Source organism: Coptis chinensis, chromosome 7, assembly GCF_015680905.1.
Source record: "Coptis chinensis isolate HL-2020 chromosome 7, ASM1568090v1, whole genome shotgun sequence".
In the NCBI taxonomy this organism is placed as follows: domain Eukaryota; kingdom Viridiplantae; phylum Streptophyta; class Magnoliopsida; order Ranunculales; family Ranunculaceae; genus Coptis; species Coptis chinensis.
In genome coordinates this window covers 67,096,254-67,123,742 of record NC_141462.1, presented here as the reverse complement: position 1 = coordinate 67,123,742, position 27,489 = coordinate 67,096,254, and the positions used below count along the sequence as shown (strand labels likewise).

Sequence of the window (27,489 nt, the reverse complement as noted above, 5' to 3'; positions counted from 1 at the left end):
GTCTCATTTATCTTTTGCCTAAAATGAAAGCACACTAAACTTCTTGTTCTCTCATTTTAGCCAAGTGGTCGGTAGCCAACAGCCACACACCTAACAAGTCCACAGCAAGTTCGTTCCACTAATCGCAAAATTAGGTATAGTGGCAGAGCAATGCTTCAAGATAAAGGCTGGGTGAAGATGGATGGGTTGCATAATGGCGACAAATGCAAATGGTCGTGTAAAGCTCATCCAGTTATCCACGCGTTTTGTTTTCTTTTTCTTTCTTTTTCCTCATTTTATTTTTTTTTACTGAGGAAAAACCTTTTTCACTTGATTAACACCAGAAAATGTACATGCAAATTAACCATCATAGAGGTGAATTACCTCTCTGCGAATTCTATTGCTGTTTCTCCGGGTTTTGGAGGTTTTGTGGTTCCAAGTACCACACACCACAAACAACAACCTAACGAGGTCATGAAGGTAACAAATGCATTGTGAATGATTGTCTCAAAACAAGAAGTTTGATGGAACACAATTTGGAAGCAATACATCATTTGGAGATAGATACCTAAGAGAAATAGAGCATATATGAAATTCCCCGTAACTACGTAATCCCCATCCATAGGCCACACATCTCACTTGCATAAAGGTGGAAACAATTCTACACCAAAGAATTTAAACCTATAGTGGGGCAATTTCGGTATTAATAATCCGCCAATCTAGATATGATCCGATCGTGAAATAAATTTGTGTAGGTTTTTTCTTTGAAAATGACCAAGTGAACCTCACACCTCATATAGGCTTTCACATTATTATTATTTTTTATCAGTCAAAAATTCAATTCATTAATAGCATAAAGATACAGTGTTACAAATGATAGGCTAAGTAGCAAGGAGCTACTCATATAGGCTTACACATAATGGATACATTGAGTGATTCATCATTTACAACAAATCCAAAAAGCTACCCTGTATACAACAAGTACTAGGTATCACACCTTGCAAGTGTTTAAAAGTGCATAACTATCCTATTGGCGCCTCCTACCAGCTTCCATAGGGGTACAATAAATAGGAGTGCAACCATACAAACAACATATTATTTTGAGATGAATTGGTGCCCTTAAAGTAGGTGCCATCACTCTTTGTTCGTGAAAGCATCCACAAAAATTTGTTGTACTTGATTGCAATTGGGCAACCGTGCAGCCAAGCTCAAACGCCCCCTGAGAGAGAGAAAAAGTAAAACAAATGTTTAAGGATAATGGGAGACATTTGAGATAAACACATAACGAGAAGACACCATTGTAAATTCAAGAATTGTTCATGAACCCAACAATTACGCTATTGAAAACTTTAGACGGACTGAACTGGCCTAAATGAAACTAAATAAGACTCCAAGATAAATCTAAATAAACATGTTTCAACTGTTTCAACATGCTAGATGGTGTGTGCTTCTATAGCAAAAATAAAAAAAAATTAATCGTTCTCCGCTGATACATAATTGACACAACCTCAATAGAAAAAAGTTAGCAAGTGAAACTTCAAACCGCATTAGATGTGGAGTCCAATCTTTTAATAATTAGATGTTACATGCATGCGCCAGGAGTTCATTTGCTAATGGCATGAACATGTTCAAATGTAGATGTAAGTTTTTCACTAGGACAGAAAAAACTAGTCGTCCTCCATTAAGTACTTTCCTCACCCTTCTGATGGGTTGTTAAGGAACTATAAATTCCATCATAATTTCAATGTCACCAACTAACAAGATTTCCCTTTTTCCTCGGTAAGAACAGATAATTTTCAAAGCTCATATGTCGGGCATGTGATATTCAATACTAATTCTTGAATAATTGAACTTGGTTAAGCTATTGGTCTGAAGTAGCCTATTAAGAAGTTTAATTTCTGCATTAGTTGTTGATCGAGACATTTGTTCATTGTCGCTATCTTCATGAGTTTCAAATTGAGAAGTACATGTTTCGTTCACCACAAGTTGAATGTCAGGTATGTGATCAACTTGGACACTCCGCTATTGAGTGCCAATTTATGTACTCTCGCTGTAAAGAAGCTACATGTGATGGGATCCGATTGTTGGGCAAATTGCAAACAACAAGCAATCCAGGAAGAAAATACTTGAAGTGCCAACATGATTCATGTCGAAGTTATTTGCAATGGTTAGATGAAGCTGTTTCTGATCAACTTTCTGGATCAAGCTCATCAACAAACGAATGCTTTAAGTGTGGTCAGCCAGGCCATTGGATGAACGAGTGCCCTTGGGTGAACTGTGAATGCAATACAAAAGACTGTAAGGGGAGGAGGACTGACTACCAAGTATGGATTAAATGTTGGAGAAAGGTATTTGAAATGCAAGAGTTGCTAGGGATTTCAATGGCTTTGTGATGCAGTGAAGATGGCATCAAGAAAGAAAACAACCACTTTGACTGCGGAACCCATTGTTACACTGAAAATGACTCTGTCTGAATTCTCAAACCTAAAAATAAATTGAAAAATGTAATGTGTAATGCAAAGTTCAACTTTGAACTTCTACACAGTTATAGCTTCGTTAGATGGCTCCTTGTAAGATGTATTCTAACTTTTTCTCTCTTTTTATGATTGCAAGTTTTAACTTGGTAAGATGTAACCTGACATTTTTATGATTGCAACTCTATAATGCTCACAATGTATGTATCTGAAGCACTCAACAAAAGCTTGACAACTTTTTTTTAAACCGAAGCACTTATCCTCATGTCTCTTTTGCTCATTTTGTTTGAACTTTTTCGGTAATATCCCATTTTGTTATGTCTGTTAAGCCATGCTAGCAGTTAAGATACAATCTGATGTAACACGTTTGCACTATGAACACATGACAAGTATGAAAATAACCTGTCAGAACTCCATAACTCTCTTTTTAACATAAATCTTCTTTACTATTTGGAATCCATAATGTAATGACATACAAAACAAAGTTGCACTAACTAGACGCAATCTCAGGTAGTATGCCGACTTTTTAGGAAAAATAGTTTGAGATACAATGGTTTTATCATATGATTAAACACAAACTTTTATCATATGATTAAACGCAATCTCAACACCAGTTTTGTAGCACTTAAATGTATATCAAACTCAGAGTACCATACTATTGAATTATATGTAACTTGGAGTATCATATTATGGAAAATGTGACTAAGTGTAGCATATTATTGAAGTATTATGCGATTGATAATATCATATTCCTGAAATATATGAAACTACTAGTATCATAGTATTGAATATGGGATTAATAGTATCATACTATTGAAGTATATGTAACTTAGAGTATCATATTATTGAATTTGTGACTAAGAGTATCATATTATTGAAGTATTATGAGCTTTATAGTATCATATTCCTGAAATATATGTAATGAATAGTATCATATTATGGAATATGTAATTTATAGTATCATACTATTGAAGTATATGTAACTTTGAGTACCATATTATTGACTATGTGAGTAAAAGTATCATATTACTGAAGTACCTAATCTTGGGTTTATGTAGGACATGGTTTGAGTGCCACAAGCAAGTAACGGGGTTTCCTAATACTTTGCACGAAAGTTTTGCTTCTATTGAGGAAGGAACGAGCTATATAAAAGACAACGCATGGGACTCTCTACAATAGTCAACCACGATTGCTTCATGTTAGAGTTATCCCTCACATGAGGAGAGGGAGAAAATTCATTTTAGCTTGTGTGGAGAAGACAAATAGCCCACGCATGCATAGGCAAATCTGGGCGCACCCGGCACTCAAAACGCTGGACATCGTTCAAGGCAAAGACTCGCCCTAGCGCCGTTGTAGTACAATTCGAAGCATGCGTGCCCATGCCTATTTTGGCAAGATTCTATTTTTGCGGAACCGCCAGTTTTGCATCATAAGTTTGGGTTTTTGGCAAAACCAAACACACGAGAAATAGCACAAAAGTCAGAGAAAACCCAATCTTGAAAACTATCAAGATTGAGAGATAACTTTTACAGAGAGATAACCCTATAAAAAGATAAGAGTGATCTAGTAAGGTGAGAGAATGAAATGAGAGATTATAATATTCCTTCCCACTTTATAAAAGGACTAGCTCTTGTGGAAGTAGACATCATTGGCCGAACCATGGTATATCTTTGTGTTGTGGTATGCGTTTAATTCTGCTTTACATTATTATCTATTGTTAATAGTTGTTTAGTGAGTTGGGCATATTAGCATAGGTTGTAGTTGATATTTAAAAATTTGTCTGGAGTTGAATTGTGTTCAAATACATGTGTAGTGGGGAAATTGATTGGTATTGGTATAAACCCCAACACTTCACCGCACCCTTCAAAAAGCCACATGCAACTATGTCTCGAGCTAATAGGTCCGCGGAGTGCTTCACCTCAAGCTCCAATTGTCCCAATCAATTTTCCATCAACACTATCTCCTTTTCCAGCTGTGCCTAATCTCGTTCACTAGATTCAATATGTCATCTATTGTTCGATACTAACGTATATGCTATATATAATAGTGCTATATATAATAGTTTAACTAAAGTATGCTGCAACTAGTGATTTAATGGATAGCTTAGTGACCCAATTGAAACTTCTTCACCCGATTATTCCGATTTTACCCTTCAAAATATGTGGCTGAAAATCCTGCGCATGCGAAATTTGGGTGCACCCGACGCACCCTAGACGTCCTTAATTTTATATTAGGTAACACTTCAGTATGCGTTACATAATATCTGCGTAAATGTTACCAAATAAATCATGTATGTGCACACATAATGTGTAACGGCTAGTAACATTTCCAACGAAAGTTATGCGTCACACACTTTGTAACGGCTGAATAAGTGTTAGGAATCCATTTGCATAGATGTTGCAAAATCAGTGTTATGGTGTAGTGCAAGTTTGTTTGATCATACTACTGGCTGTTTTTACACAGACCAGTGGTGGAGATAATATAAGAAGGTGGTCTAAGCTTGACAGATGTCTTATAAATGTATCTTGGTCCTCGAACTCTCACTACACCAAAACAGTCTTGGCATCACAAATAATTTTAGTGACACCATTTTGGCGTCACAAATATGGTGTCACAGTTTGGCATCATTTTATTTTGTGACGGCATTTTGGCATCACTATTATTTGTGACGGCATTTAGGCATGACAAATATTTGTGACGACATTTTGGTGTCACTATTATTTGTGACGGCATTTTAACGTCACAAATTAGTGATGGCATTTTGGCGTGACAAATATTTGTGACGGCATTTTGACGTCAATATTATTTGTGACGTCATTTTGGCATTGCATATTGGTGACGCCATTTTGGCGTTACAAATTATAGTGACATCAAAATAGTGTCGGAAAATGTTTGGCATCACAAAATATCGTTTTGGCGTCACTAAATATATTTTAGAAATAAAAATAATAATAATAATTGTTTGCATATACACACCTTACAGTTTTTGCACCCTATAAAAGAACTCATTCAAAACACAATCCACTCTAGAGAATACAAAAGTACACCATCAATCCCATTCAAGAAGATATAATATTTATTCCATCCCTTTCAAAATTATAAAGTCACTTGCAAGACTAAGTACTTACATTTCCCAAGCAAAAATACTATATTATTACATTGTGTTTACAACTAGCTACCTAGAAAAAAAATCTTGTTAGAAAGTGCCCAAGTTGTTGCAATAAGGACCACCTCCATTCTTCAAGGCAAAACAAACCAATGCCACATGTTTTGCCTATTTCATTTAATAGAGTTTAGATAGACTGATCTACTTAAATTATAACGAGAGATAGTTTAGTTCCGACATATTTTACACTAAAGATAGTCAAAACATACTAAACATAGAACTTCTAGGTTTGAAGATGCAACAAAAACCAGTGTCAAAGGCAATGTCATAACGTTTTCACAATTTATTTACACTGGTGAATGCATGGAAGTATTGGTAAGAACAAGGAACCACAAGTTACACAGAAAAAGAAACAAAGATTTCTCAAACCTGAACTTAAAATATATGAAAACAGTCCACCCCTTATCTCCACATCTTCATGGTCTTGCACATTAACCCTGTAATTCCCCATCCTTAGAGTCTCAGTTATCACCTATGAAGTAAACATACATTTAAGGTGCCGATAAGTGATAATGAACTGGGATATATATAACATTAGTAGGACAAAAACTTATCGAATTTAAGAAATTAACCCATATTATGAGAATTTGTACACATGCGCACCATCTAGACATTAACATAGATGTTGTGTATAATCAGCCAAGATACTTTGATTTTAATATGGGTATGAGGCATCAGTTTTCAGGTTTAATCATAATAACACACGAGCAACTGTGTTTTTAGTAAAGTAACACACGCTTGACTGCGTTTTAGTGAAGTAAGAGTTCATCTAATCTTATATCTTGTGTAAATGGCAAAGACACATAAGTAGTCCTAGAACGAACTCTCACAACATGTGAGCGAACCTCACACGAAACACGGTACTGCATCTTAGCATAAACCCCTAACCAAATTCAACGCATCATTAGAAATCAGTCTATCAAATCAACAAAAAAAGAGATTTGCACAAAACCGATAGAGCGGCAATTTCGTAACCGATATAAAATACCTTCTTTTTAGTAGTGATGAGCTAAGCTAGATCTCTGGAAGCTGGGGACGAGGATAGCTTCCCCATTTAGAAAGTAATTAGTTGTCAGTTGCAAAGATAGGCTTTAACTGCATGTTATAATTTCACCCCAAACAATTTCAACCGACGGCACCATTCTTCTTATAAACGATATATATTTTCACATTACTATTCATACAAAAACTACAACCAAGAAATCAAATGCATAAATAAGTGTAGTCGTCAGATGAAACATACTGTAACCATGCAAAAACAGCTCAACGAATTTCCATCCCTCCCACCACACCGGCGTTTCAAGGCATAGAACTCCTGCAACCACAACAAACAAAAAGGTAATTTCCCATACGAACCAGGTAAAAACAGAAAAAATCTCTTGGGAAAAGAATGTGTTGAGGTAGAAATTGAGTCAAATCTCAAATGAAAAGGCTGAGGCGAGACCGCCACACTTTTTTGAATGACCTCCTAAATGGAGAGGGTTGACCTGTTCAGCACACTTCCTTTTGTAACTATCGACATGCCTGGGTAACATATAAGTTTCTAATTTAGAATTCATATTAAAATCATTTGAAGCTGTAAAATAATGATGTTACTGGGTGCCAAAAATATTGTAAGGAAGGTCAAGTTTATAATGGAAAACGAACCTCATGTAAGATACAGTCTCCCAATGTGCTTCTGCCCTCAGCCATGATGCTGTCTGCAAAGCAAAACGAGATAAAATAACAGCTCAAAGTAGGGATCTAGACACCAAAGCGAAAACAACTCAATGATGAGGCTTCAAAACGAAGATGCACATGAAGAGGCAGCCACCTCGACACAGATGGGAGTATGGGGCATAACCCAAAAGGATGGAGCACAAGCCCTCAAGCTCCATCTTTGTGGCAATAAGTTCCGTAATTAAAGAATTTAAGTTGGAGGCAAAACAGGATAACCTGAATAAATAAATATCTACATTGTGTATAATCCTCTAGAAAATCATCCTTGCACTTCATGGTGCCATTCCACTGAAGAATGTGACCTACTGAACCTACACCTTTAGAGATATGTCACAAATGGAGGAGCACACCAGAGGAATGCAATCTAAATACCAGTCATAGCATTGCATGTAAATACCAGTCACATAGAAAGAAAAGGCATACTCATCCAGTACTCCTCGTCCAAAACAGCTCCACGAGCAACAAATCGACCAAATCTTCGTTTTTGAATACCACAAGTTTCCAGGTCAGTGGTCTGTAAGCGACCAAAAGCAAGCAGTGTTGGGCTGTCACTTGTGCATACAGATGGTTGTAGGATACTGTGTGCACTATCCTTACAATGGACTTCAATAGGTTCTGCGTTTGTTGTTGAGCTTTCGGAATCTAATTGGTGCTGGACCAATAGAGTGTTGTTACCCTGTATGAAGCAGAGAAATTTGACTGAGCCATGTTTTGATGCTTGAGATTGAGCTTAGTAGTACTCTTAAAGAAATTCATTTGGAACTCTATAAAATCCTGACGAAAAATAAGATTCATCACATAATCTTAGCACATAATAATCTATCACCTTGGACCTAAAAAAGACGAATTATCCAAATTACAAAAACAGAGGACTTAGAAGACTAAACTAAGGAGTGGAGGTGTGAGATAGTTGAAAGTGAGGAACGATCATCAGTAGAGCTCCCTTAGACATTACAACCCAATGAACTGCTCCCATTCCTATTGAGAATGAAAGTTAGAACATAAGTAACTTTAGCACCAGCACCTTCAAATAGAACGAAAGAGCAGCTATCATATAGTAGAAGACCACCCTGTTCTACAACACAACTCCGGTGACTAAAAACATAGCCTAAGTAAGAAATGATAATTCAAGTGCAATTATACAACGAATGCATTTATTTTTTGAACATGTCATTTGGTGGAAGAAGGATCGACGTTTAGTGTTTAGGGAGTCCAAGAGGTAATGAAACTAACACCAGTTGACAACTCAGTTTCTACTTTCTACTTTTATCATTCTAGTCCTTGATGTTAAAAGTAATTGTCCAGTGTCTCCCCTTACTCCACATTTCACCTTCAGATGGAAATAAGAATATATACAGATTTCAGGTTAGCTATATATACATTAGCTACAGATTTCAAATAAGAATATATACATTAGCTACAGATTTCAGACAGAAGGCCGGACCTGAAGTTCTGAAAATCAAGTTTAATATTTATACAAAGAGTGTTGAACCTACAGTGAAGGTCCTTGTTGCAACAGAAGTGCCTTCACTTGGAGGTTGGAATTCCCAATCTGGGACAAACAAACCATACAATAGAGCCATTTCCACAACAGTGAAATAAGCAGAGAGTCTTCTCGCGATAAAAAGCAAAATCATAACCGAAGAGAACAATACTGTTAAAGCAATACATGTGAAACTTACCACTGAAATTGGTAATTTTTCAGCAATGACATTTCTGATTTAACGTCATCACCACGCTTGAGCCAAATCTCACATAATGCAGCCAACAGATATGCTATTGTGATTCTCTAAAGGAAACAAATGCTTGTTCATCAATATATTTCAAAGGACTACCTCACATCAACAAATACATAACAACCAAGAATAGGTGTACTACTTCAACAGTAAGTTATATCAAATTGTACCAATAACAACTACCTCACAGTCAAGTAAATTGTAAATTAAATACAATCTGGTTCTTGGAAAGTCCATGTTCTTATTAGTTCTAAATGCTAAAGAGAAAAGAAGAATCAACCAACATAACCATACATCCAACTAGTACCATATTTCATACATTGCTCATATATTTGAAAGAGGAGATCAACCTAGGTATTAACAATGTATATTTTTCTCCTTAACCCAATAATTTGTTTAAAAAAACTATGTATATTTTATACTACAAGTATGCAGCCAGTTAATGGCCTATAAGATGGGTAAGCAACCACTTAGTAGCTTAATTTATTCCCTACATTGTTGGTATATATCATGGGCACAACCTAGATATTAAGATGGCAGAACAAAAACTATTGCTTGGTTAAAAAATCGGCAAACGCCTTCACAAGTTTTGCACAAATCCCGTACCAAACGCAATACCTAGTATATTCTTTCCCTGGAAATAAAACACTAAAACACGTACAAGAGATGTTAATAACTATTGCACAAAGCATGCATAAAGCATAGTAGGAATAACATCTTAAATTGAAGTAAGTTTCAATAGAACTTGTGATTAAATTACCCGAAAATGTTGGAAGTAATAAGTCAACCTACCTTCTACTCGCAACCGAAATCCAAGCCTCAGTTAACTCGCAATCACTAGTTCTCTTCCATTCCAAACCACTAAAATAAATATTGGTAACTTATATTAATCATTTAGTCATACTCTAAACTAAAAAGAATACTCTAGTTTCTAACCGTAATACCAAACACTACTACACTCTACATGATTTAAAATTCATCGACGACAATCAAAATCAACTCCATTGTTATTGTTCATATCCTCAATTCGATATAATCATCTAACAGCAACTAACACAATAAAAATTACAACTAATTAGCTTCAAATTCGTGTTTCTACAAATACCTAACAAAAACCCATGAAAAATCATGTCTAAACACTTAAAAACTAAAGAATTTTGTATGGTTCTCATAGCATAATGATAGGGTAGTGTTTAAATCATAAATTTCTACTCAAAATTCGATTCAAGATGATAAAAAAAAAAAAAAACAAAAAACAAAGAGGACGAAAAATCAGCCAACTTACCACTTAAAAGCTTTAAATTTCGTCACCCAAATCAATACCAAAACCACCCTAATCACTTAGAGAACTCAATTCAATCATTTCTAAACAAAACCCTCTAAATTTTGTTTGAAATCGCAAGTTTTCTTTGAATTTCGAATTTGCTTTCTTTTAAAACTAAAAACTCTGTTTCTGTAAAAGGTTTTATGTTTATCTACTAAAACTATTAAACAAATAACATATTTATTATAAAGCCCTCCCTTTGTTTTACTTAAGCAAATAAGCCTTGCATCATTATATTAACAACTAATATCAATAGTAATTAAGATTAATTCACTCCTAAACCTTGCATCATTACACCAACCATATCCAGCAAGAGGCAATCTAATTCTCAAATGTTGTCTCTTACCTCTGCCTTTGTGGAGACAAATGATTGCATATCTTCTTCCATTTCTCTGAGTTTTTGTTCTTGCTACGTGAAAGATGCTACAACAGTCTTATGCAAAACCTCGAGTTCCTGAATCAATCTGGACTGGAAACTACGGACTAGAGTCCTGTTTCCATCTTCCAATTTTTCTTTAATTGTTGAGTTCGCCTGTTGATATCTCTCTTCTAAATCAAACAGTGAATGTTCAGTGTTTTCAAGTTTTTTCTGCAAAAACATACAGAGATAAAATTTCAATTTCTTGCATGAATGAAATATGAGATAAAGAAGGCAATCGTGCATAACCATACAACCGTCACCTGAGTTTTTTCGAATTTTTCACTTAACTCAGCAGTCAACACTTGCTGAGCATTGTGAAGCTCCTGAATCCCCGTTAGTTGTTGTCAAAAAAAAGAAAAAAAGGGGTTAAATCTCCACAAGCATGACTCCCAAGAAAGAAATGACATGAATATAGTTGAATTCAGAAACTCCAAATTGTACCTTGTCCTTGAACTCTGAATCCATTTCCATACGTTCTATTTTCTCAGTCATAGCCTGGATAACAAGTTAAAATCACTATGGCTGTGCAGATATAACATGAGAGACTAATTACAACAAGGAAAAAGTCAAACCTTCTTTTCAGCTTCTTCCTGCAGGTAACGATCCCTTGGTATATAAATGCCATTTTTCTCTCGAGCAGCATATACCTCTGATAACAAAACATAATGCACAATTGTATGCTTCAGAGCCTAAATTCACAGAAACTTGATTTTTCAGAACACTGGAACGTGAAATATTTTCAGAACCAGCCAGATTAAGCTTTCCACACTTGATGAGCTCTTCCCCCTCAGGCGTGCACTCTTTAATGTGGATTGTAATAGAAAATATTGAATGAGAACATGCTCAAAAAAATATTCAATGAATTACTTCGCTTATATCAAACTAACCTTTAACTCAATCTGATCCAACTAAAAACGTAGAGCTCCAAATTCAGTGAAAATGAGATCAGATCTCAAATCTTCAATTGATAAAAGAGAGTTACCTTGATCACTTTGACTTCCAATTGGGATTCGAAAGATTGAGACATTTTGGGGACATGAGTGAGTGGAGTGGATGTAATATTTATTGGTGCAGAGATACCTCCCTGAAGCTGGAGTCTGAAAGAGAAGCACTTGGGCGTTAAGCCAATGATACTCATGTGTGCCCTTGGATCCCTGTAATACCTGTTGAGAAAATACAAGAGGTAAAATGTACCCTTAATAACTTAAGCAGAAAATCAGTTGAGATATTGGGTTTAATTCCTTACCCCAATCCAATACGTCAGAAAATTTTCAAAAGAAACTTCAAATGTTCAACTGATAATCAAAATTGGGTGAAAACAATTAATATATCTAATCAAGTGTATTTTGGGTGCTTCTCTATATGAATAAAGAAAAACTAGGTGAAGACAACTCTTACCAAGTAATTAATCTAGTGGCAGATCCTCCAATTGTGTGCTGGAAATTTCTACCCAATCAACACTTGCTACATGAATCATCACCTTCATATTAAAATTCATCACCATCATATTAAAATTCCATGTATTCAATCTTTCAATTGCTATAAACTAAGAGATAGGAGTTTGTCAATATGCAATTTAATAAGAGAGAAAAGATTATCTGATTGAGGCGTAAGCTATAAGAGAAATTCTCTTATTTTGTCCTTCAGTTCTAGTTCTAACTTTATTTTCCAAAACAAATATTCTTTTTTTTTTTTGCTTGATAATATGATAACTCCTCAACTTATCATTATTTGTTTCTAAAGACTTAAGCTGCTATATTCACCAGGCCTAGCATCTAGTTGGTCATGGCCCATGACATATCAAGGTGCGTACACACCCTCCACACAGTTGCAACAAACCAGAAGAAAGATGAGTCGCAGTATCAAAGAAGCACTGCAAGATTCAAAATCTAAATCAGTTCTTTCAACATTGGTTCACTACTTGAGACAAACTGAAATCTTAATGTCTAATGCAAAAGGAAGCAAGCATAGAACCAACCTTGCAACAACTTTAGCTAAGATCAGCAGGTCATCTACTAGATGAAATGCCATGTCGCTTTAACCCACCCCCACATTACAAGAGGACTCTCATAAGTAAGTCAACCAATTTGCAACCTCCACTCCAGACTGCCAACAAGAAAACAATAGCAGACCTGCCATTCCTAGCTACTTGCCATTCAAAACATTCAGGTGACATAACGCACTATATACAAAATAATTTGTATGTTTTCAGACAACGCTCTACTACCGCAGACTATATACAAAATAGTCTGTATCATCTAGATTGTTACTTTCCCGAATGAGCTTTGATATACAAGGCTGCGGCATGTATAAAGCTATCAGAATCTATTTACCTTTTGGAGGACTATCTAGTGCCCATGCAATGCCCTCATCCCACTCTGGAGTAGGATCTGTTGAAACAACCTGAAAAGTGAAAACAGACAATGAGTTTTATAAATGTTACATGTACTGCAAGCATATAAATTAGTTTAATTCACTATAAGGTGCCATACCTTTGATATACAAGTCTTTATGAAGTAGTCACCTTTCTCTCTCCTCCTTTATCCGGGCTTGAGACCGGCAATGCAAATTCTTGATTAGTTGCATTGGCGGAGTTAAAAAAGGGTTAGTATACTCAACTCTAAACCTGCAAAAGCAACCACATGCAATACATATGAACGATCAATGGTAAGGAGCGTACACACATATATATAAACAAAAAGTGTTCATTCATTACTTAAAATATCCATGAACAAAAGGTCCATATATACAAGCCACAAAATGACCACAGACAAACTGTCTAAGTTTCCATACACTTAACATGAGGTTTCATACCACTTGAGTTCCAAACTAAAACAGAACAAAACAAAAAGGAAGATAAAGAGTTCATAATAGCAGGCATGCAATTTAATCTTCATATTGCAACCTGCCTCCAGCCCAAATCAAGAAACCTTCAGTAGCTATATCTCGTAGATACGCGATATCATCTTGGGGACCATCATACACAGGAGCATCGCCAACCAAGACATTGGTAACATACACAACCTTTTCATCTCCTACAATATCTCTAAAATGACATTTTTTGCTGTCAGTCTTAACATAGCCATTAGTCACGTGTTCACCTTTCCTCCCCAATATCTTCACATTAGGGTTAGAAGACAATCTAGAAGGAGGGTTCAAATTTGGGACTTGCTGAGTACGACGGACAGAAGTAGAATCAACTTCAGTTGTATGCATACATGGTTGGCCATTTGTCAATCCATTATGTCTCATATTTTCAAGAATACCCTATACACATTGAACAACAACAATTAGCTACAATAAAAAAAAGTTACAACTATGGAAAAACAAGAAATAGCACAGGGCACCTCATAACTCACTGCCATCAGAGTTTCCATTCTTGCTTGGCCAGCCAAGAGATTCCCCACTATAGACTTCACCTCAGATGATTCATTCTCGAGCTTCCAGTTACTTGAGCTCTCCTGTTCAAGTAGCGCCTCTGCTATAGCAAACTTTTGCACTTGTTTGTTAGACATGCAAGAGCTATATCCACGAGTATGTCTCCCTTTATCCTTCCCAAAAACTCGAGCCAGTGGATCACGTGTGATGTTGTAATCAGCATCACCCCCACGTTCACTTGACTCTTCTGCCATCTCTTCTTCAACACTTGTAACTTGTTCCTAAAATTTTTGTAAGTGATATGACAAAATAAGATCTACAAATTGTTTTGGGCCTATACGTGAATATGGACGGCAAGACTTTATTCAAAGTTTTTTACAAACTCACATATAACTCTCGGGCAATATTCAAAACAGTCCCATCTCGATGTTCATGACCATATTTCCAACCATCCGTACGTCTATGTTTCTTCCCTGGATTCGCTTCGTCCTACACAAACAAGTATACAACGAGAGTTAGTAAGTAGTAACATAGCAAATGAAAGGAAAATATGAATTAGTTATAATAATACATTAGAAGTTCCTCCAATATTCTGCTATAAGGTTTCCTCCCACAAGTATGGTCAACGAAATTCATACTTCTATTTTGAGCATTCTTAGCGCAAAGATCCTTGACTTCATGTGTGCTCTCAATAACTTGTATCAAACCCCGTTGGACATGATAAATTAGCATCTTGTTCAGATTCACAATTCTTCAAAATTTTACATCGCAAACCATATTTCCAAGATCGCAACTTAGGAGAAAACCATTTCTGTATATTTTGGAGCGCCATTGTTGGGTTTACATTGAGTTGGAACTCCTCCTACAAATCACATATATATATATATATATATATATATATATATATATATATATATATATATATATATATATATATATTGAAAAGAAACTACATACAATGAGCTAAAACGCTGCTGCATGGTATATGGTCTTGACTATCAATAGGTGGGGAAGCCTTAATTAAGAGGAATAACTAACTACAGATGGTCCATGGCCTGCTCCATTGGGTTAAAATATGGTTATAAATGAAAAAAGGGCAGATAAATAGTTACCATTAACTTTCCCCAAAAAATCTTTGAAGGTATCATCTACTACATCCCAACTTGCATAAGAAATTGGAACAATAGCTCGTATCCAATGCCCGACTCTACTGCTCCATTTGCCACCATAAACTCCTGTTACCCTACCATCGGCTTGCACTAAGACTGGCAACTTAGTTTTCTTAGATTGGGAAGTATTGTCTCTGGTTGAAGGAGATGGTTGGGACACACTAAGTTGCTGAGAACCGGAAGGAGACGATTGGGACATAGTGCAGTGCTGAGAACCGGAAGGAGAAGATTGGGACAAAGTGCGGTGTTGTGAACCGGAAGGAGAAGATTGGGACAAAGTACGATGTTGTGAACTTGAAAGAGAGGACTAGGACACACCACGGTGTTGTGAACTTGAAGCCATTATTTGACAAATAACCTAATAATTGAAGAAAGTGAAGTCAGTTCATCAAAACAAATATAGCACAAACTTGGCACATATAATTAAGAAAAATCATAAATGAAATACCTAATTAATAGACTTGATAAGATATATTGGCACAACACATATATACTCAACCAAAAAAAAAAGAAAAAGAAAAGTCATGAAGTATGCATTACCCAAAAAAAAAAAAAAAAAGTGCATATTACAACTATTATCATTTGCGAACTTTCTGCATCAGGGGTATCAAGTTAGGTTGGTCTTCAAAAATAGACTGGACTTCCGTTGGCGCTTCTAGTTCATCTACGTTACTACTCAATCGAGGAGGAGGATGTATGACCACCCACCAATTAGGATTTTTCAAATCTTTCGAATAGAACACTTAACTAGCCTCAGAGGCAAGAATGGCTGGCTCGTCGAGTTGATGATGGACACTCTTGAGCCTATTAAAGTTGACCATTACCAAATTAGAATCGGGACAGAGTTTACAACCATTAGTTTTGTCCTCAACCCTCACCCAATCACAATAAAAGACCACTTCATGGAATGTTGTGTAGTCCAACTCCAAAATTTGTTTGATAACCCCATACCACATGGTTTCTGAGTCAACCGGATTTTTATCTTTCCTACTTGCCGTAAATGAGGTAATAGCCTTCATGCAAACACCACTATCTTGAGTGACAACAATATCATCATGAGACTTAGTAGCAAAGACAAATCCATTAATGCGATATTTCTTATATGATTTAGCCTTGTGCATGTGCATTGGCCCTTTAACTAACTGCCACAAGTCGCCTTGCGTGCCTTTAGCCTTCAACAACTATACAACAAAGAAAAAGATAATTAACAAAAAATCAACAAAACTAAAAGACTCACCCTAACTTAGCTACTATAAATGCAAAGTAAGAGAATACCTTATCGTATAACCAGACAATGAATTATGTCTGAATCTCCACTTCTGACTTTGCTATTCCTTTTCCTCTACCACGAGTAGTGGGTTGCAAGTTCCGACACTCACTGCAATTCATTCATGGAAGTCCATACGTGATTGTTCATAAATTACCAAAACTATTAAATTCCAAAGCCATAATGAACAATCCACCTGTAAAATTCATCGAGTCTTTCAACTTGTAATCGAAAAATAAGCCATCTTCGTATTTGTATCCACTGTGCCGTTTCTAGCATCACAACTTTGAAGTCAAGCAAAGATCCTTCATCAATGAAATCGCCATTTTCATCAAGGTAGCGTTTACGAGTCAATTTTTTATTTCCTCCACGCGGTATGTACTCCATGGTATATCGGACAGATTCAGAAACTATATAGGACTCCACAATTGACCCTTTAACATATCGTTTATTGTTAGGTATGTTTTTACACTCTTTCATCGCTCTATTGATATTAAGAAATTCATAAAGTATACGTGATAGTGCTGTTAAAGCTTATCTTTATAGAAGAAATTGAACTAATATATAAGACACATAGTTGATTCTTTGCTCGAAAAAGGATACATCCACCTAGGCCACACAACTCCACAAACCAACGCTTCATCGGCTAGATGAACCATCAAATGGATACTAATATCGAAAAAAGATGGTGGAAGATGCTTCTCCAAGACACAACACTTCTACAATCATGAATTTGGCACCTTCCATATCCTTACGACTTAAAACCTTTGAGCACAAGAATCTGAAGAATAAGCTTATCTGGTGTAAGGCTCTTCGCAAGTCGCGGTTTTTCGGAAAAGCATGTTAAAGCAACATAGGCAGCACATATTGCATTATAACATGATGGTCGTGAGACTTCATCGTGAGCAAAGAAATTGGGTTGGAACCGACAATGTTGCTCAGGTTAGACGAAAAACCCGAAGGAAGCTTCAAATCTTTCAAAATTTGGAAGAAATGTTTTTTCTCATCAGCTTCTAAGATATAGGAGGCTTTTGGTTTTTTCTGTCTACCGGTATTTAAGTCCTCTTGCATCCACAAACTACTACGAATGCCTTTCATCTTCAAATCCTCTATAACAACGACTGTATCCTTTGATTTTTTTCACATCTAGGATCAAGTTCAATATATGTTCGTAAATTTTTTCTCATCATGCATCACATCAACACAATGTCGAACTTCATGACTTGGCCAATATCCCAGTTCAAAGAAAATGGACCTCTTATAAAAAGCCCCTGTAACTTCAATACCAGCGTTGTTGTTGTCGTCGTCATCATCATCATTAGCAACATTTACACTCCCATCAGCTCTTGACCATTTGGAACCTTTTTGGATCTTACCAGGTACATATTTAACGCAGGTTAGCATTTTGTCAATATCAGTTCCTTTAAGACGTGTTGGAGGAAGGTTATGCTCTTGCTCCCCATTGAAGTGCTTACTATACCTGGAGATAGAGAGTGTTAGAATTGCTTACTATACATAACTTGAATTCAAAAAGTTAGCCAATATTTAAAGTGCTTATTATACCTAAACGGGTGATCCGGATCAAGAAACAAGCGGTAGTTTGTGTACACAATCTTCTTATTACAAGGTAGACGCTCTGAGGGGGTGTTGTTGTCCACAAAGGGACATGCTTTATAACCATGTGTCACCTGACCGGATAAGTATCCAAAAGCGGGAAAATCGTGTATCCCCCACATCAACATAGCTCTCCGAGTAAAGTGTTCCCTCTTGTGCATGTCATAATGCAGCGGGATTCCTTCCATCCAGAGTTGTTTCAACTCATCAAATAGTGGTTCAAGGAAAACATTGATGTTTGTAGTCGGCGCCTTTGGTTCAGGTATCAACAAAGACATCATTTGAAAGTCGGATTTCATACATAATGAAAGTGGGAGATTGTATGGCACTAATATGACAGGCCAACAACTGTAACCAGTTGATTGAATACCACGAGGATTGAAGCCATCAGTTGCAATTGCGATCCAAACATTACAGCCCTCATTAGCGAATTCTGGCCATCTCTCTTTACATTTTGCCCATTGGATTGAATCAACAGGATGTCGCATATAATCCCATGAAGTGTTGCTCGAGTATGCCATGTCATTTCCCATGCTAATGATGGTATTGTATATAATCGTTGGAGTCGTGGACCTAAAGGAAAATGTCTCAATACTTTTTTAGGCACTTTTGACTCCTTCCTTGTTTTACCCTCCACTTTATATATGGGCGAGTCGCAATGAGGACATATCGTCAAATCTTTTTTTGTCCCATAATACAAGATGCAATTATTCTCGCATGCATCAATGCGTTTTGCTTGCATACCTAGGTCGATCAACATTTTCTTCATTACTGGCCACTTTTCAGGCAAAGTGTTTTCTTTTGGTAACCAAGTTCTTAGCATAGACAAGAGTGCACTCACACTATTTCCAGACCAACCATACTGTTTCTTTAAGTCATGAAGCTCTCCAACTGCAGATAGAGTTGTCACAGGCCCCTCACATGAAGGGTATAATTTTTCTTCGGCTTTTAGTTTGTACTCCACATATTTTTTACCCAAATCTGGTTCGGAACGAAAGGTCGTTCAAAATCAGAAGTTTGACCATCATCCCTTCCATGCACATCACCCCTTCCACCTTCATGTATGCCATAAGAAGCATCAACAAGATTCCCTAGCCCAAACTCTCTATCTTCAATGTTTTCATCTCCAACTATGTCTACCACAGGATACTTCAATCACTTTTCGCCATGTAAGGACCATACCGTATACGTTAGATCAAAACTATTTTGAACTATATGCCTTCGACTTCATCAAACACCAATCTTTTCCCATTCGACATGTTATACATGGGCAAGGACATGTTGTAAACCCTTCATACTTTTCTTTTGCTAAATCAATAAAATCGTCTACCCCTTGACTGTACACGGTGCTCACTCGGTTTGGTTCATGAATCCAGTCCTTTTGAATGGGCCGTGACATTCTACCCCTATATAGATAAAAATTTAAGAATGGAAACAAAAAAGACAACTCTAGAGTTAGTTAATTTGAAGCCATCATAAAGTTTAAGCTAATTGTCAGTACCATGAATAGGTAAAGGAAAAAACAAGCCTATCCCCATTTCTTGCTATAACATAGCCAACTATAAAATAGGATTAAAGAGACACTACACGAAAAAATAGCATATTAATCAACATGCGAATTCTTCAAAATAGTTCAGGCCATACCAAAAACTGAACAAACTAGCCAACTAATAGAAACTAAGAAACAAACAGTTCATTATTATTATTTTTTTGATTGGCAAGCCTATTTTTAAATGAGATCTATCATCACCCAAAAGTTTTACAAACAGTTCAATTTCCTATTAAGGAGGTTAGCCTTAATATATTTCCACTTCACAGTCAAGCAAAGAAGCTAAAAAAACACACATTTAATCAAGTATGGCCATTCAATATAGTATATCCTCCAAGAACCATAAAGGAAACCAATACATAAGATGTTCCTAAGGGAAATGCTCTAAGTTATGCTCCAACAACAATTAGAAATAGGAAAAAATAAATGAATAAATAAAAAAAAAATAATAAATGGTAGGCACTATGATTGAAGAAATATGTACCTGAAGTCAAGCACTGGGGGCACAATCAATGTCGAAACCTAAAGCTCCAAGCTAAGTGTAAGAAGTTTGTATTTTTCCTGCATTTGGAACTCATCTTCAATTAACTAAGAAATGCCGACTAAAGAAAAAAGTATGCAAAAAAAGGGATAAAACGCATGAACAATATCTACCTTGTTGACTCTCAAGCCGCCACTTTAAAAACACCAAATCTGTACGCGGCATCTTATGTGTGGGGAAACTGGAAAAAAAAATAGAATAACAAACAAAAGTTAAAATAAACAAGCACACACATTAGAGTTTTCCATTTTATGTATGTCGAAAGTCAAAACCAACAAGCATATAAAAGTATCTTACTTAATATCTTTGAGGAGATTTTTTAGATGCTTAACTATGGGTATCACAAAGCTTGTACTTTTATTAAGCTCGTAATTAAACTCCTCCATCTAATTGATTGATAACACGTTTAAAAGGTAAAAACAGAACATACTACAAACTCAGAAGAAAAACCATTCTTACCATTGTAATAACCAACTATTATAAACAAACTCATTCACCAAGAAAATTAAAACTCTAGAAAACGAAATCAAGAATTGCAAACCCAAAAACCAAAATCACGAAAAAAAAAAAAACTAATCTTCATAGAAACTGACCTTAAAATATCGGAAAGATGGTAACTTGGTTTAAGAAACTACCTCATTTAATTCACTTTCATCGAAATTTGGGGAAAATGAATGAAAAAGAGAGTGGAATTCAAATAGATTGAGAAAAGTGGAGAAGAGTTTTGAGCGGGAAGGGGTTTCTGTGTTTAGAAGAAAAATAGTCGAGAAAAAATCGCAAAGATCAGAAGTTGACGCCTCATCCAGTCGCACTTGCCGAACACTTGCCAAACACGTGACTCTAGATCTTTATTAAAGTGATGCTTGTTTGCCGTCACTATATTTTGAACAAATTTCATAAATAAAGTAAAACTAATTTGTTGATTTATTGTGACGCCAAACAACAATACTGACGGCAATTTGACGTCACAAATTGGGAAAAGCCCCTGTCACAAAAAAAATTGTTATGGTGTAGTGCCTATAACATCAAAGGTTGAAGTTCTAACTCAAGGGCTCTCTGACCACTGCCCACTGGTTCTTAGTTTCATGGCAACAGGTAGAAAACATCCTCCATTTCGTTTTTGTAATGTGTGGACTTGGATCCCGGATTTTGAGCCAACTGTTAGAGAGTGTTGGAGTATGGCAGGTCATGGGAGTCCTCCGTTTATGTTAACAAGGAAACTTAAAAGCCTAAAAGGGATGTTGAAGGGTTGGGCGCGAAAGTTCTATTCTGATACACAAAGAATTGTAGCTGCTACAAAGATTGAACTGAGGGAGGTTCAAGAAAGGCTCAATCTTACACCTCTTGACGTTTCTCTTAGTGCACAAGAATTTACACTAAGGGAAAAACTATGTAAGTTTCTAAATATGGAGGAAGCAGAATTGTACCATAAAACAAATATAGATTGGCTATGTTTTGGGGATAAGTGTAGTGAGTTTTTCTTCAATGCCTTGAATGAAAAACAGACTAGAAATCTGGTGTGGAGTATTATTGGTGTTAGGGGTGTGCAAAAAACTGATCAAACCAACTAACCCGACCCAACCCGAGCGGTTTTGTCGGTTATTTGTACATAACCGGTTTGGTTCGGTTTGAAAAAGTGTAAAACCGACTCCCTCAGTTCGGTCCTCGGTTTAAAATAATTGAGACCCAAGATAACCGACCCGAACCGGAATTTTAATTAGGTTTAGTATTAGCTTTCTATTTATAACCGTTAGATGCAAAACTTGATCTTTAAACCATTGGATCTAGAATAAAAGCAAACTAAACCTAATGTAGTTCAATTTCTTTTGCCCTCTCTCTCACCCAGCCTTCTCTCTCTCTCACCAAGCTGCCCCACTTCTCCAAACATCACCAAATGTCCAAATCACAAACTTCTCATCTCCTCACTCTACTCAAACTCCTTCCTCTTTATTAATAAAATAACTAATCCAAAAAATAAAGAAGCTTATGCTTAAAGAGTGTGTGGTCTTTGAATGTTTGAAGATTTAAGGGAGAATCTAGATGGGGAGTAGTTAATAAATGAGATGGATCTACTCTTATATTTAATATTTGAGATGTAAAATTTCGATTTTCATTTGGTTCAAATGTTTGAAGTTTGTGTTTTTTAAATTAGTGTAAAAATTGTAAGATTTAATCTTGTATATGAATATTTCATTCTTTTTTGTTTGTTTGGGTACTGGATCTCCTCTTTTTCTTCCATATTTTGGTTCGAAATAAAAAAACCGAAAAACCAAGAAAACCGATCCGATATTTCGGTTCGGTTTCGGATCGGTTGAGGCTTAATATTGGTTCGGTTTCGGTTATGCTTTTGTTCAAACCGTGGATGTCGGTTCGGTGGTCAGTTTGACCTTAAACCCTTAAACCCGACCCGAACCGACCCGTGCACACCCCTAATTGGTGTGCATGGAGCCAGAAGGGACGGCAAAGAACAAGTAGCTGAAGCATTCCTGGGATATTACCAAGAGCTCCTGGGAGTGTCGTCTGATGCGAATTGTGATGCTGAATTTCGTAGTAGTATTGATATTACAGAGGTAGATCCGGTCATTAGCCAGCAACTAGTAATCCCTGTTTGTGACACGGAAATCAAAGAAGCTTTGTTTGCTATAGAGGATAACAAGGCCCCAGGACTTGAGGGCTTTAATACATGTTTTTTCAAGCAGAGTTGGGACATTATAGGAGAAGACTTCATGAAAGCCATCAAGTACATGTTTAGCCACAAGCAGATTACAGGAGGTATTAATGCGACATTTCTGAGTTTAATTCCAAAGATGAATAATGCCTCACATGTGGGTTCTTTCCGTCCTATTGCATGTTGTAATATTGTTTATAAATGTATTTCCAAAGTACTAACAAACAGAATGAAGAGTTGTATGACCTCCTTGGTATCTAGATCCCAATCTGCCTTTGTTTCAGGACGATCTATCCAGGATAATCTGCTGATGGCGCATGAACTTCTAAGAGGCTACTCAAGGAAGAATGGGCAGAAAAGGTGTGCGATTAAGCTTAACCTCCAGAAAGCCTATGATTATGTTTCCTAGGAAGCACTTGAAGCTATTCTCCATAAGTTTAAGTTCCCAATTCTGTTTATCGAATGGCTCCAGATGTGCTATCCTTCTCTGTTCTTCTCCCTGCTGGTAAATGGATCACCTGAAGGCTACTTTCAAGGGAAGCGAGGGCGAGACGAGACAGGGTGACCCGGTGTCCTCGTATCTGTTTGTGCTTGTTATGGAAATCCTGAGTGCACTTCTTCTTCAAGGCCTACAATCAAAAAGGATTTCAGCCCACTCAAAGTGTAGAAAGATGGCTATATCACATCTATGCTTTGTCGATGATGTTTTACTGTTCTGTAAAGGTAATATGGAATCCATGGTGGCTATCAAGGACATATTGAACTCTTTCTCTAAGGCTACAGGACTTCAACTCAACAATGCCAAGACAACACTCCTATAACTGGCAGTATGTCCGAAGAGGAGGGGCTAGAACTTGCAGGAGCTATGAATATCTCTCTTGTTACTCCACCAGTCACTTATCTGGGACTGCCGCTCATTACAACTAGATTAGGCATTTGAGAATGTCTACCACTAATTGAGAAGATCACAGGAAGGATTTCCAACTGGAAAAATAAGGATTTGAACAGAGCAGGAAGAGTGCAACTTGTGAACTCAGTGCTGTCATCTTTTCAAACTTATTGGGCAACAACCTTTGTGCTCAAAGACAGTACTTGATAAGGTGGCGAAGCTATGCAATAGATTCATCTGAGCAGGACCTAGTATGGGGAAGAAAATGCACCATGCAAATCATTTCAAGCTCCGACTTGATAAAGAATATGGAGGGCTGGGTTTGATTGATCCAAGAGTGTGGAATCAAGCTGCCTATTGTGGATTAGTGGTGAAATTGGCTCAAAAAGCTGAATGCTTATGGGTCAAGTACGTGGTCATGGGAACATCATATCAAGAAGAAGCAGTTTTAGACAATGAAAGCTCCGAAAGACTGCTCATGGGTGTGGAGAGGGATCTTTAAGCACAGGGAAACTGCATGGAAATATGTGAGACACAGTATAGCAAATGGGAATGGAACTAGCTTTTGGCATGACCCATGGTGTTCAGGTCCTCTCCTGAATCCGATTGCAAAGGCTCTCCTTGCGGATGTAGTGCCAGTTGATGCATTAGTTAGTTTAGTGATTGAAAATGGGGATTGGGCAAGAAGAATTCTTGACTTACCTGACTGTGATGTTAAGAAGTGGATCATGGATACAGAGATCAACTCTTACATGTCTGAAGACCAAGTCATTTGGACCCCATCCGGTTCGGGGAGCTTTTATCAGATCCTCGGCATATCGACCACCCAAGAATGTGCAAAGCAAGGTAAAATGGTACAAGATTGTGTGGGGTAAGCTGTCTGTGCCTAAACACTCCTTTACTATTTGGCAATTATTCTCAAGATCTCTTCCAACACAAAAGCGATTAATGGCGAAGAAAGTGATTGGGCACTCTAGATGTTGTCTGTGTGATTCACATGATGAAAGTTCAGCCCACCTTTTCTTCGATTGTTCGTACTCGAAGCTTGTGTAGCGAAGTTTCAAAGAGGCGATGAGGTTACCTAGACGGGTTAGAAACTCGCATGAGGAGTGGTATTACATGATGTGCATCTGTAGACCAAACTCAATGGCGTCTGAAGTGATAAGGGCAATAACTTGTGTTGTTGTACAAGCAATCTGGAATGAAAGAAATTGGCGAGTAAAGAGGAAGAGATTCTTGTCTGCAGATTCGGTCAGCATGAAGGCTCTAAATGGGATGCGGGTTTACTTGGGGAAATCGCTGAAACCTGTCAGGGAGGGTGTAGCCATTCGCACGATCCTGACTAAGCTAGGTATCGGGACAACTTATCAGCAAAGCGCAGACCAATGGGTGAGATGGTTGCAACCTGAAACCGACATGCCCACTCTAAATACTGATGGATCAGTTCAAAATGGGTCAGCAAGGTATGGGGGTGCTCTAAGGGATCGAAATGGCGATGTGCTTATGGCTTTTAAGTGGAAATTCTACGAAAAGTTCAGTTTTGCAGCAAGAGTTGCTGGGAGTTCTAAAAGGGTTAGAAGGTGTGGCAGCTATGCAAATAGAGAAAGTGCAAGTGCAGTCAAACTCGCTGAGACTAGTCCAAATTCTGAGCAAAAAGGAAGAAGCACCGTGGTACTAAAGGAACTTAGTGGCTCAGATTGGGGTTCAACAAGGAAAGTTTGAAGAAGTTAAATTCCTTCATGTGTTTAGGGAAGGCAATCAAGTAGCGGATTACTTATCTAGATTGAGTAGTACTTGTAGTACTCATAGTACTGTCTGGTGCAACCAATGTATGTACTTTATCCCCCGGATGGATCAAAAAATTAGTGAACTGATCAAAGGGGACAAAGAAAGAAAGATGTACTTGAGAAGTTGCCATTAATAAAATGTTGGGGTCCCCTAAACCCCTAGTTATTTCAAAAAAAAAAAAAAAAAAAATGATAGCATAAAAAATATATTTCTAAATGATATGCATCACTCACTATGTGTAGTTTGATTAAGTGTTGGCTAATTCTATTGCTCTGTGAAAAACTACCGTGATAGACATGAAAACTTCCTATCTATCTATCTATTTATTTGCTTAGTCCAGTAATGTCACTACAATTCATACTATATATTTTTGTTTAGTGATCTATGTATATGCGTAGTTTGTATTACATACACCATTCTTTTTTTTTTAACTACTTCCTAACGTGCCTTCTACTTTGCCAGGAGAAGTATAATTAAATATCCAATCGAAACAGAAATTTAAAGAGGATAAAATGACAACAAAAAAGAATAAGGAAATCTAATATTAGTTCCCATGTAAAAACAACAACAACTAAACATGTAGTTACCACCTACGATCATTTTAGTGAACCATGTTGGTTATGTCACTCATGAGGCAATACAAATCAATAAGAGAACATATACAAAATGTTTGCTCACTGGATGCAACGTAATGACAACAATGATTAAAAATGGAATCACAAAAATCGAAGCAGCAACCAAGACTGATTTTCCTAGTTAAACCAAAAATATACACAAAAACTCGGACAATAATTTAAGTGGATAATTTTTTTTTATCCAAACTTCAACATAACGTAAGGGTTGTAACATGGCAAATAAAGTAGGGCATGGCACAATTAAAATCTCTGTAATATGTAATCTGATATAGATTTACCTTGACAATGATTCACTAATGTCTGGCATGATCAAAGCCAAGGATCTTCAACCCACATAACATTACACTTCTTCGCCACATTTGGAATAAAACACATGTAATATTATTGATCATGTAACCCAATATGTTCGCGCCGTTTCAAAAATTGGAAACCCATGCTGAAATTGCGGAAACTCTCCATCTATCGAATTGAGGTGGAGAACATAAGGGGTAAGAGAATTTGATTTGGGTTTTTGTGGGGTTTATTTTTGCTCTCTTTCTCTCTAGCTAGCGGTCTTTGTAGAGTTTTTTTTTTTTTTTTTTTTTTTTTTTTTTAATAATAAATAGAGACAAAGGGTTTTGTGGATATTTTGGGTTATTATTGCGAACAATTGAAAACCTCGTCAACATAGAATGAAGAATAATGAAAAGAAAAACTTATTTAGGGAAAAAAACTTATTTTCTTCTACTCGCCTTTCATTTGGTGAAGAAAAGAGGATGAATGTGAAAACACTAGGATTTGTTTTGAATGTTATAAAACATTTTTTGGTTTGTTTTTTTTAATAAGAGGTATTCTTTGTGGAGACAAAAAATTAGATCTCAATCAAGATAACTTGTTGGCCCAACACCATCCAATAAAAAATTTCATTTATCTTTATTCCATTTTCATTATCTTATTTTCCAAATAACTCCATTACCCTAACCACCACCCAGGCATCACCACCACCACCACCACCCACCACCATCATTACCTCCACCACCACTACCATCAAACTATTAAGACTATCACCACCACCATCGTTCATTAAAACCACCACCACCACCACTACTACCGCATCTATTAAGACCCGATATCTTCACCTCCACTACCACCACCAATCGTCTATTAAAACTATTACCACCACCACCAAGTCT

The 27,489-nt window shown here is 36.7% G+C and overlaps 2 protein-coding genes across 34 annotated transcripts; both read right to left on the bottom strand.

Annotated features, from left to right (window-relative positions):
* Window positions 1-5,487: 5,487 nt before the first annotated feature.
* Window positions 5,488-13,415, bottom strand: LOC147488476 (uncharacterized). 24 transcript variants are annotated; one of them, XM_086572236.1, is made up of 18 exons: window positions 13,312-13,415; window positions 12,798-13,222; window positions 12,218-12,299; window positions 12,066-12,114; window positions 11,707-11,982; window positions 11,566-11,619; window positions 11,392-11,468; window positions 11,261-11,314; window positions 11,080-11,142; window positions 10,745-10,987; window positions 9,867-9,935; window positions 9,021-9,127; window positions 8,835-8,890; window positions 7,267-8,014; window positions 7,107-7,143; window positions 6,863-6,934; window positions 5,989-6,091; window positions 5,488-5,727 (listed from the first exon to the last, which is right to left on the bottom strand). In XM_086572236.1, exons 14-18 carry the CDS (start codon window positions 7,269-7,271, stop codon window positions 5,633-5,635), a joined length of 312 nt encoding a protein of 103 aa, XP_086428362.1. In that variant the 5' UTR covers window positions 7,272-8,014; window positions 8,835-8,890; window positions 9,021-9,127; window positions 9,867-9,935; window positions 10,745-10,987; window positions 11,080-11,142; window positions 11,261-11,314; window positions 11,392-11,468; window positions 11,566-11,619; window positions 11,707-11,982; window positions 12,066-12,114; window positions 12,218-12,299; window positions 12,798-13,222; window positions 13,312-13,415; the 3' UTR covers window positions 5,488-5,632. The 24 variants fall into 24 exon arrangements, 19 of the variants coding, with proteins under 19 accessions (XP_086428362.1, XP_086428344.1, XP_086428348.1 ...); XR_015201860.1 differs by adding an exon at window positions 6,608-6,714 and having other exon boundaries at window positions 7,064-7,143; window positions 11,392-11,982; XR_015201858.1 differs by adding an exon at window positions 6,608-6,714 and having other exon boundaries at window positions 7,072-7,143; window positions 11,392-11,982.
* A 93-nt stretch (window positions 13,416-13,508) lies between these two features.
* LOC147488475 (uncharacterized) lies at window positions 13,509-27,090 on the bottom strand. Of its 10 annotated transcripts, XM_086572083.1 has the most exons (8): window positions 26,596-27,084; window positions 20,451-20,518; window positions 20,281-20,357; window positions 15,310-15,724; window positions 14,769-15,059; window positions 14,585-14,686; window positions 14,167-14,478; window positions 13,509-14,086 (listed from the first exon to the last, which is right to left on the bottom strand). In XM_086572083.1, exons 7-8 carry the CDS (start codon window positions 14,449-14,451, stop codon window positions 13,706-13,708), a joined length of 666 nt encoding a protein of 221 aa, XP_086428209.1. In that variant the 5' UTR covers window positions 14,452-14,478; window positions 14,585-14,686; window positions 14,769-15,059; window positions 15,310-15,724; window positions 20,281-20,357; window positions 20,451-20,518; window positions 26,596-27,084; the 3' UTR covers window positions 13,509-13,705. The 10 variants fall into 10 exon arrangements, with proteins under 10 accessions (XP_086428209.1, XP_086428207.1, XP_086428203.1 ...); XM_086572081.1 differs by lacking the exon at window positions 14,769-15,059 and having other exon boundaries at window positions 14,179-14,478; window positions 26,596-27,090; XM_086572077.1 differs by lacking the exon at window positions 14,769-15,059.
* Between the last annotated feature and the right edge of the window lie 399 nt (window positions 27,091-27,489).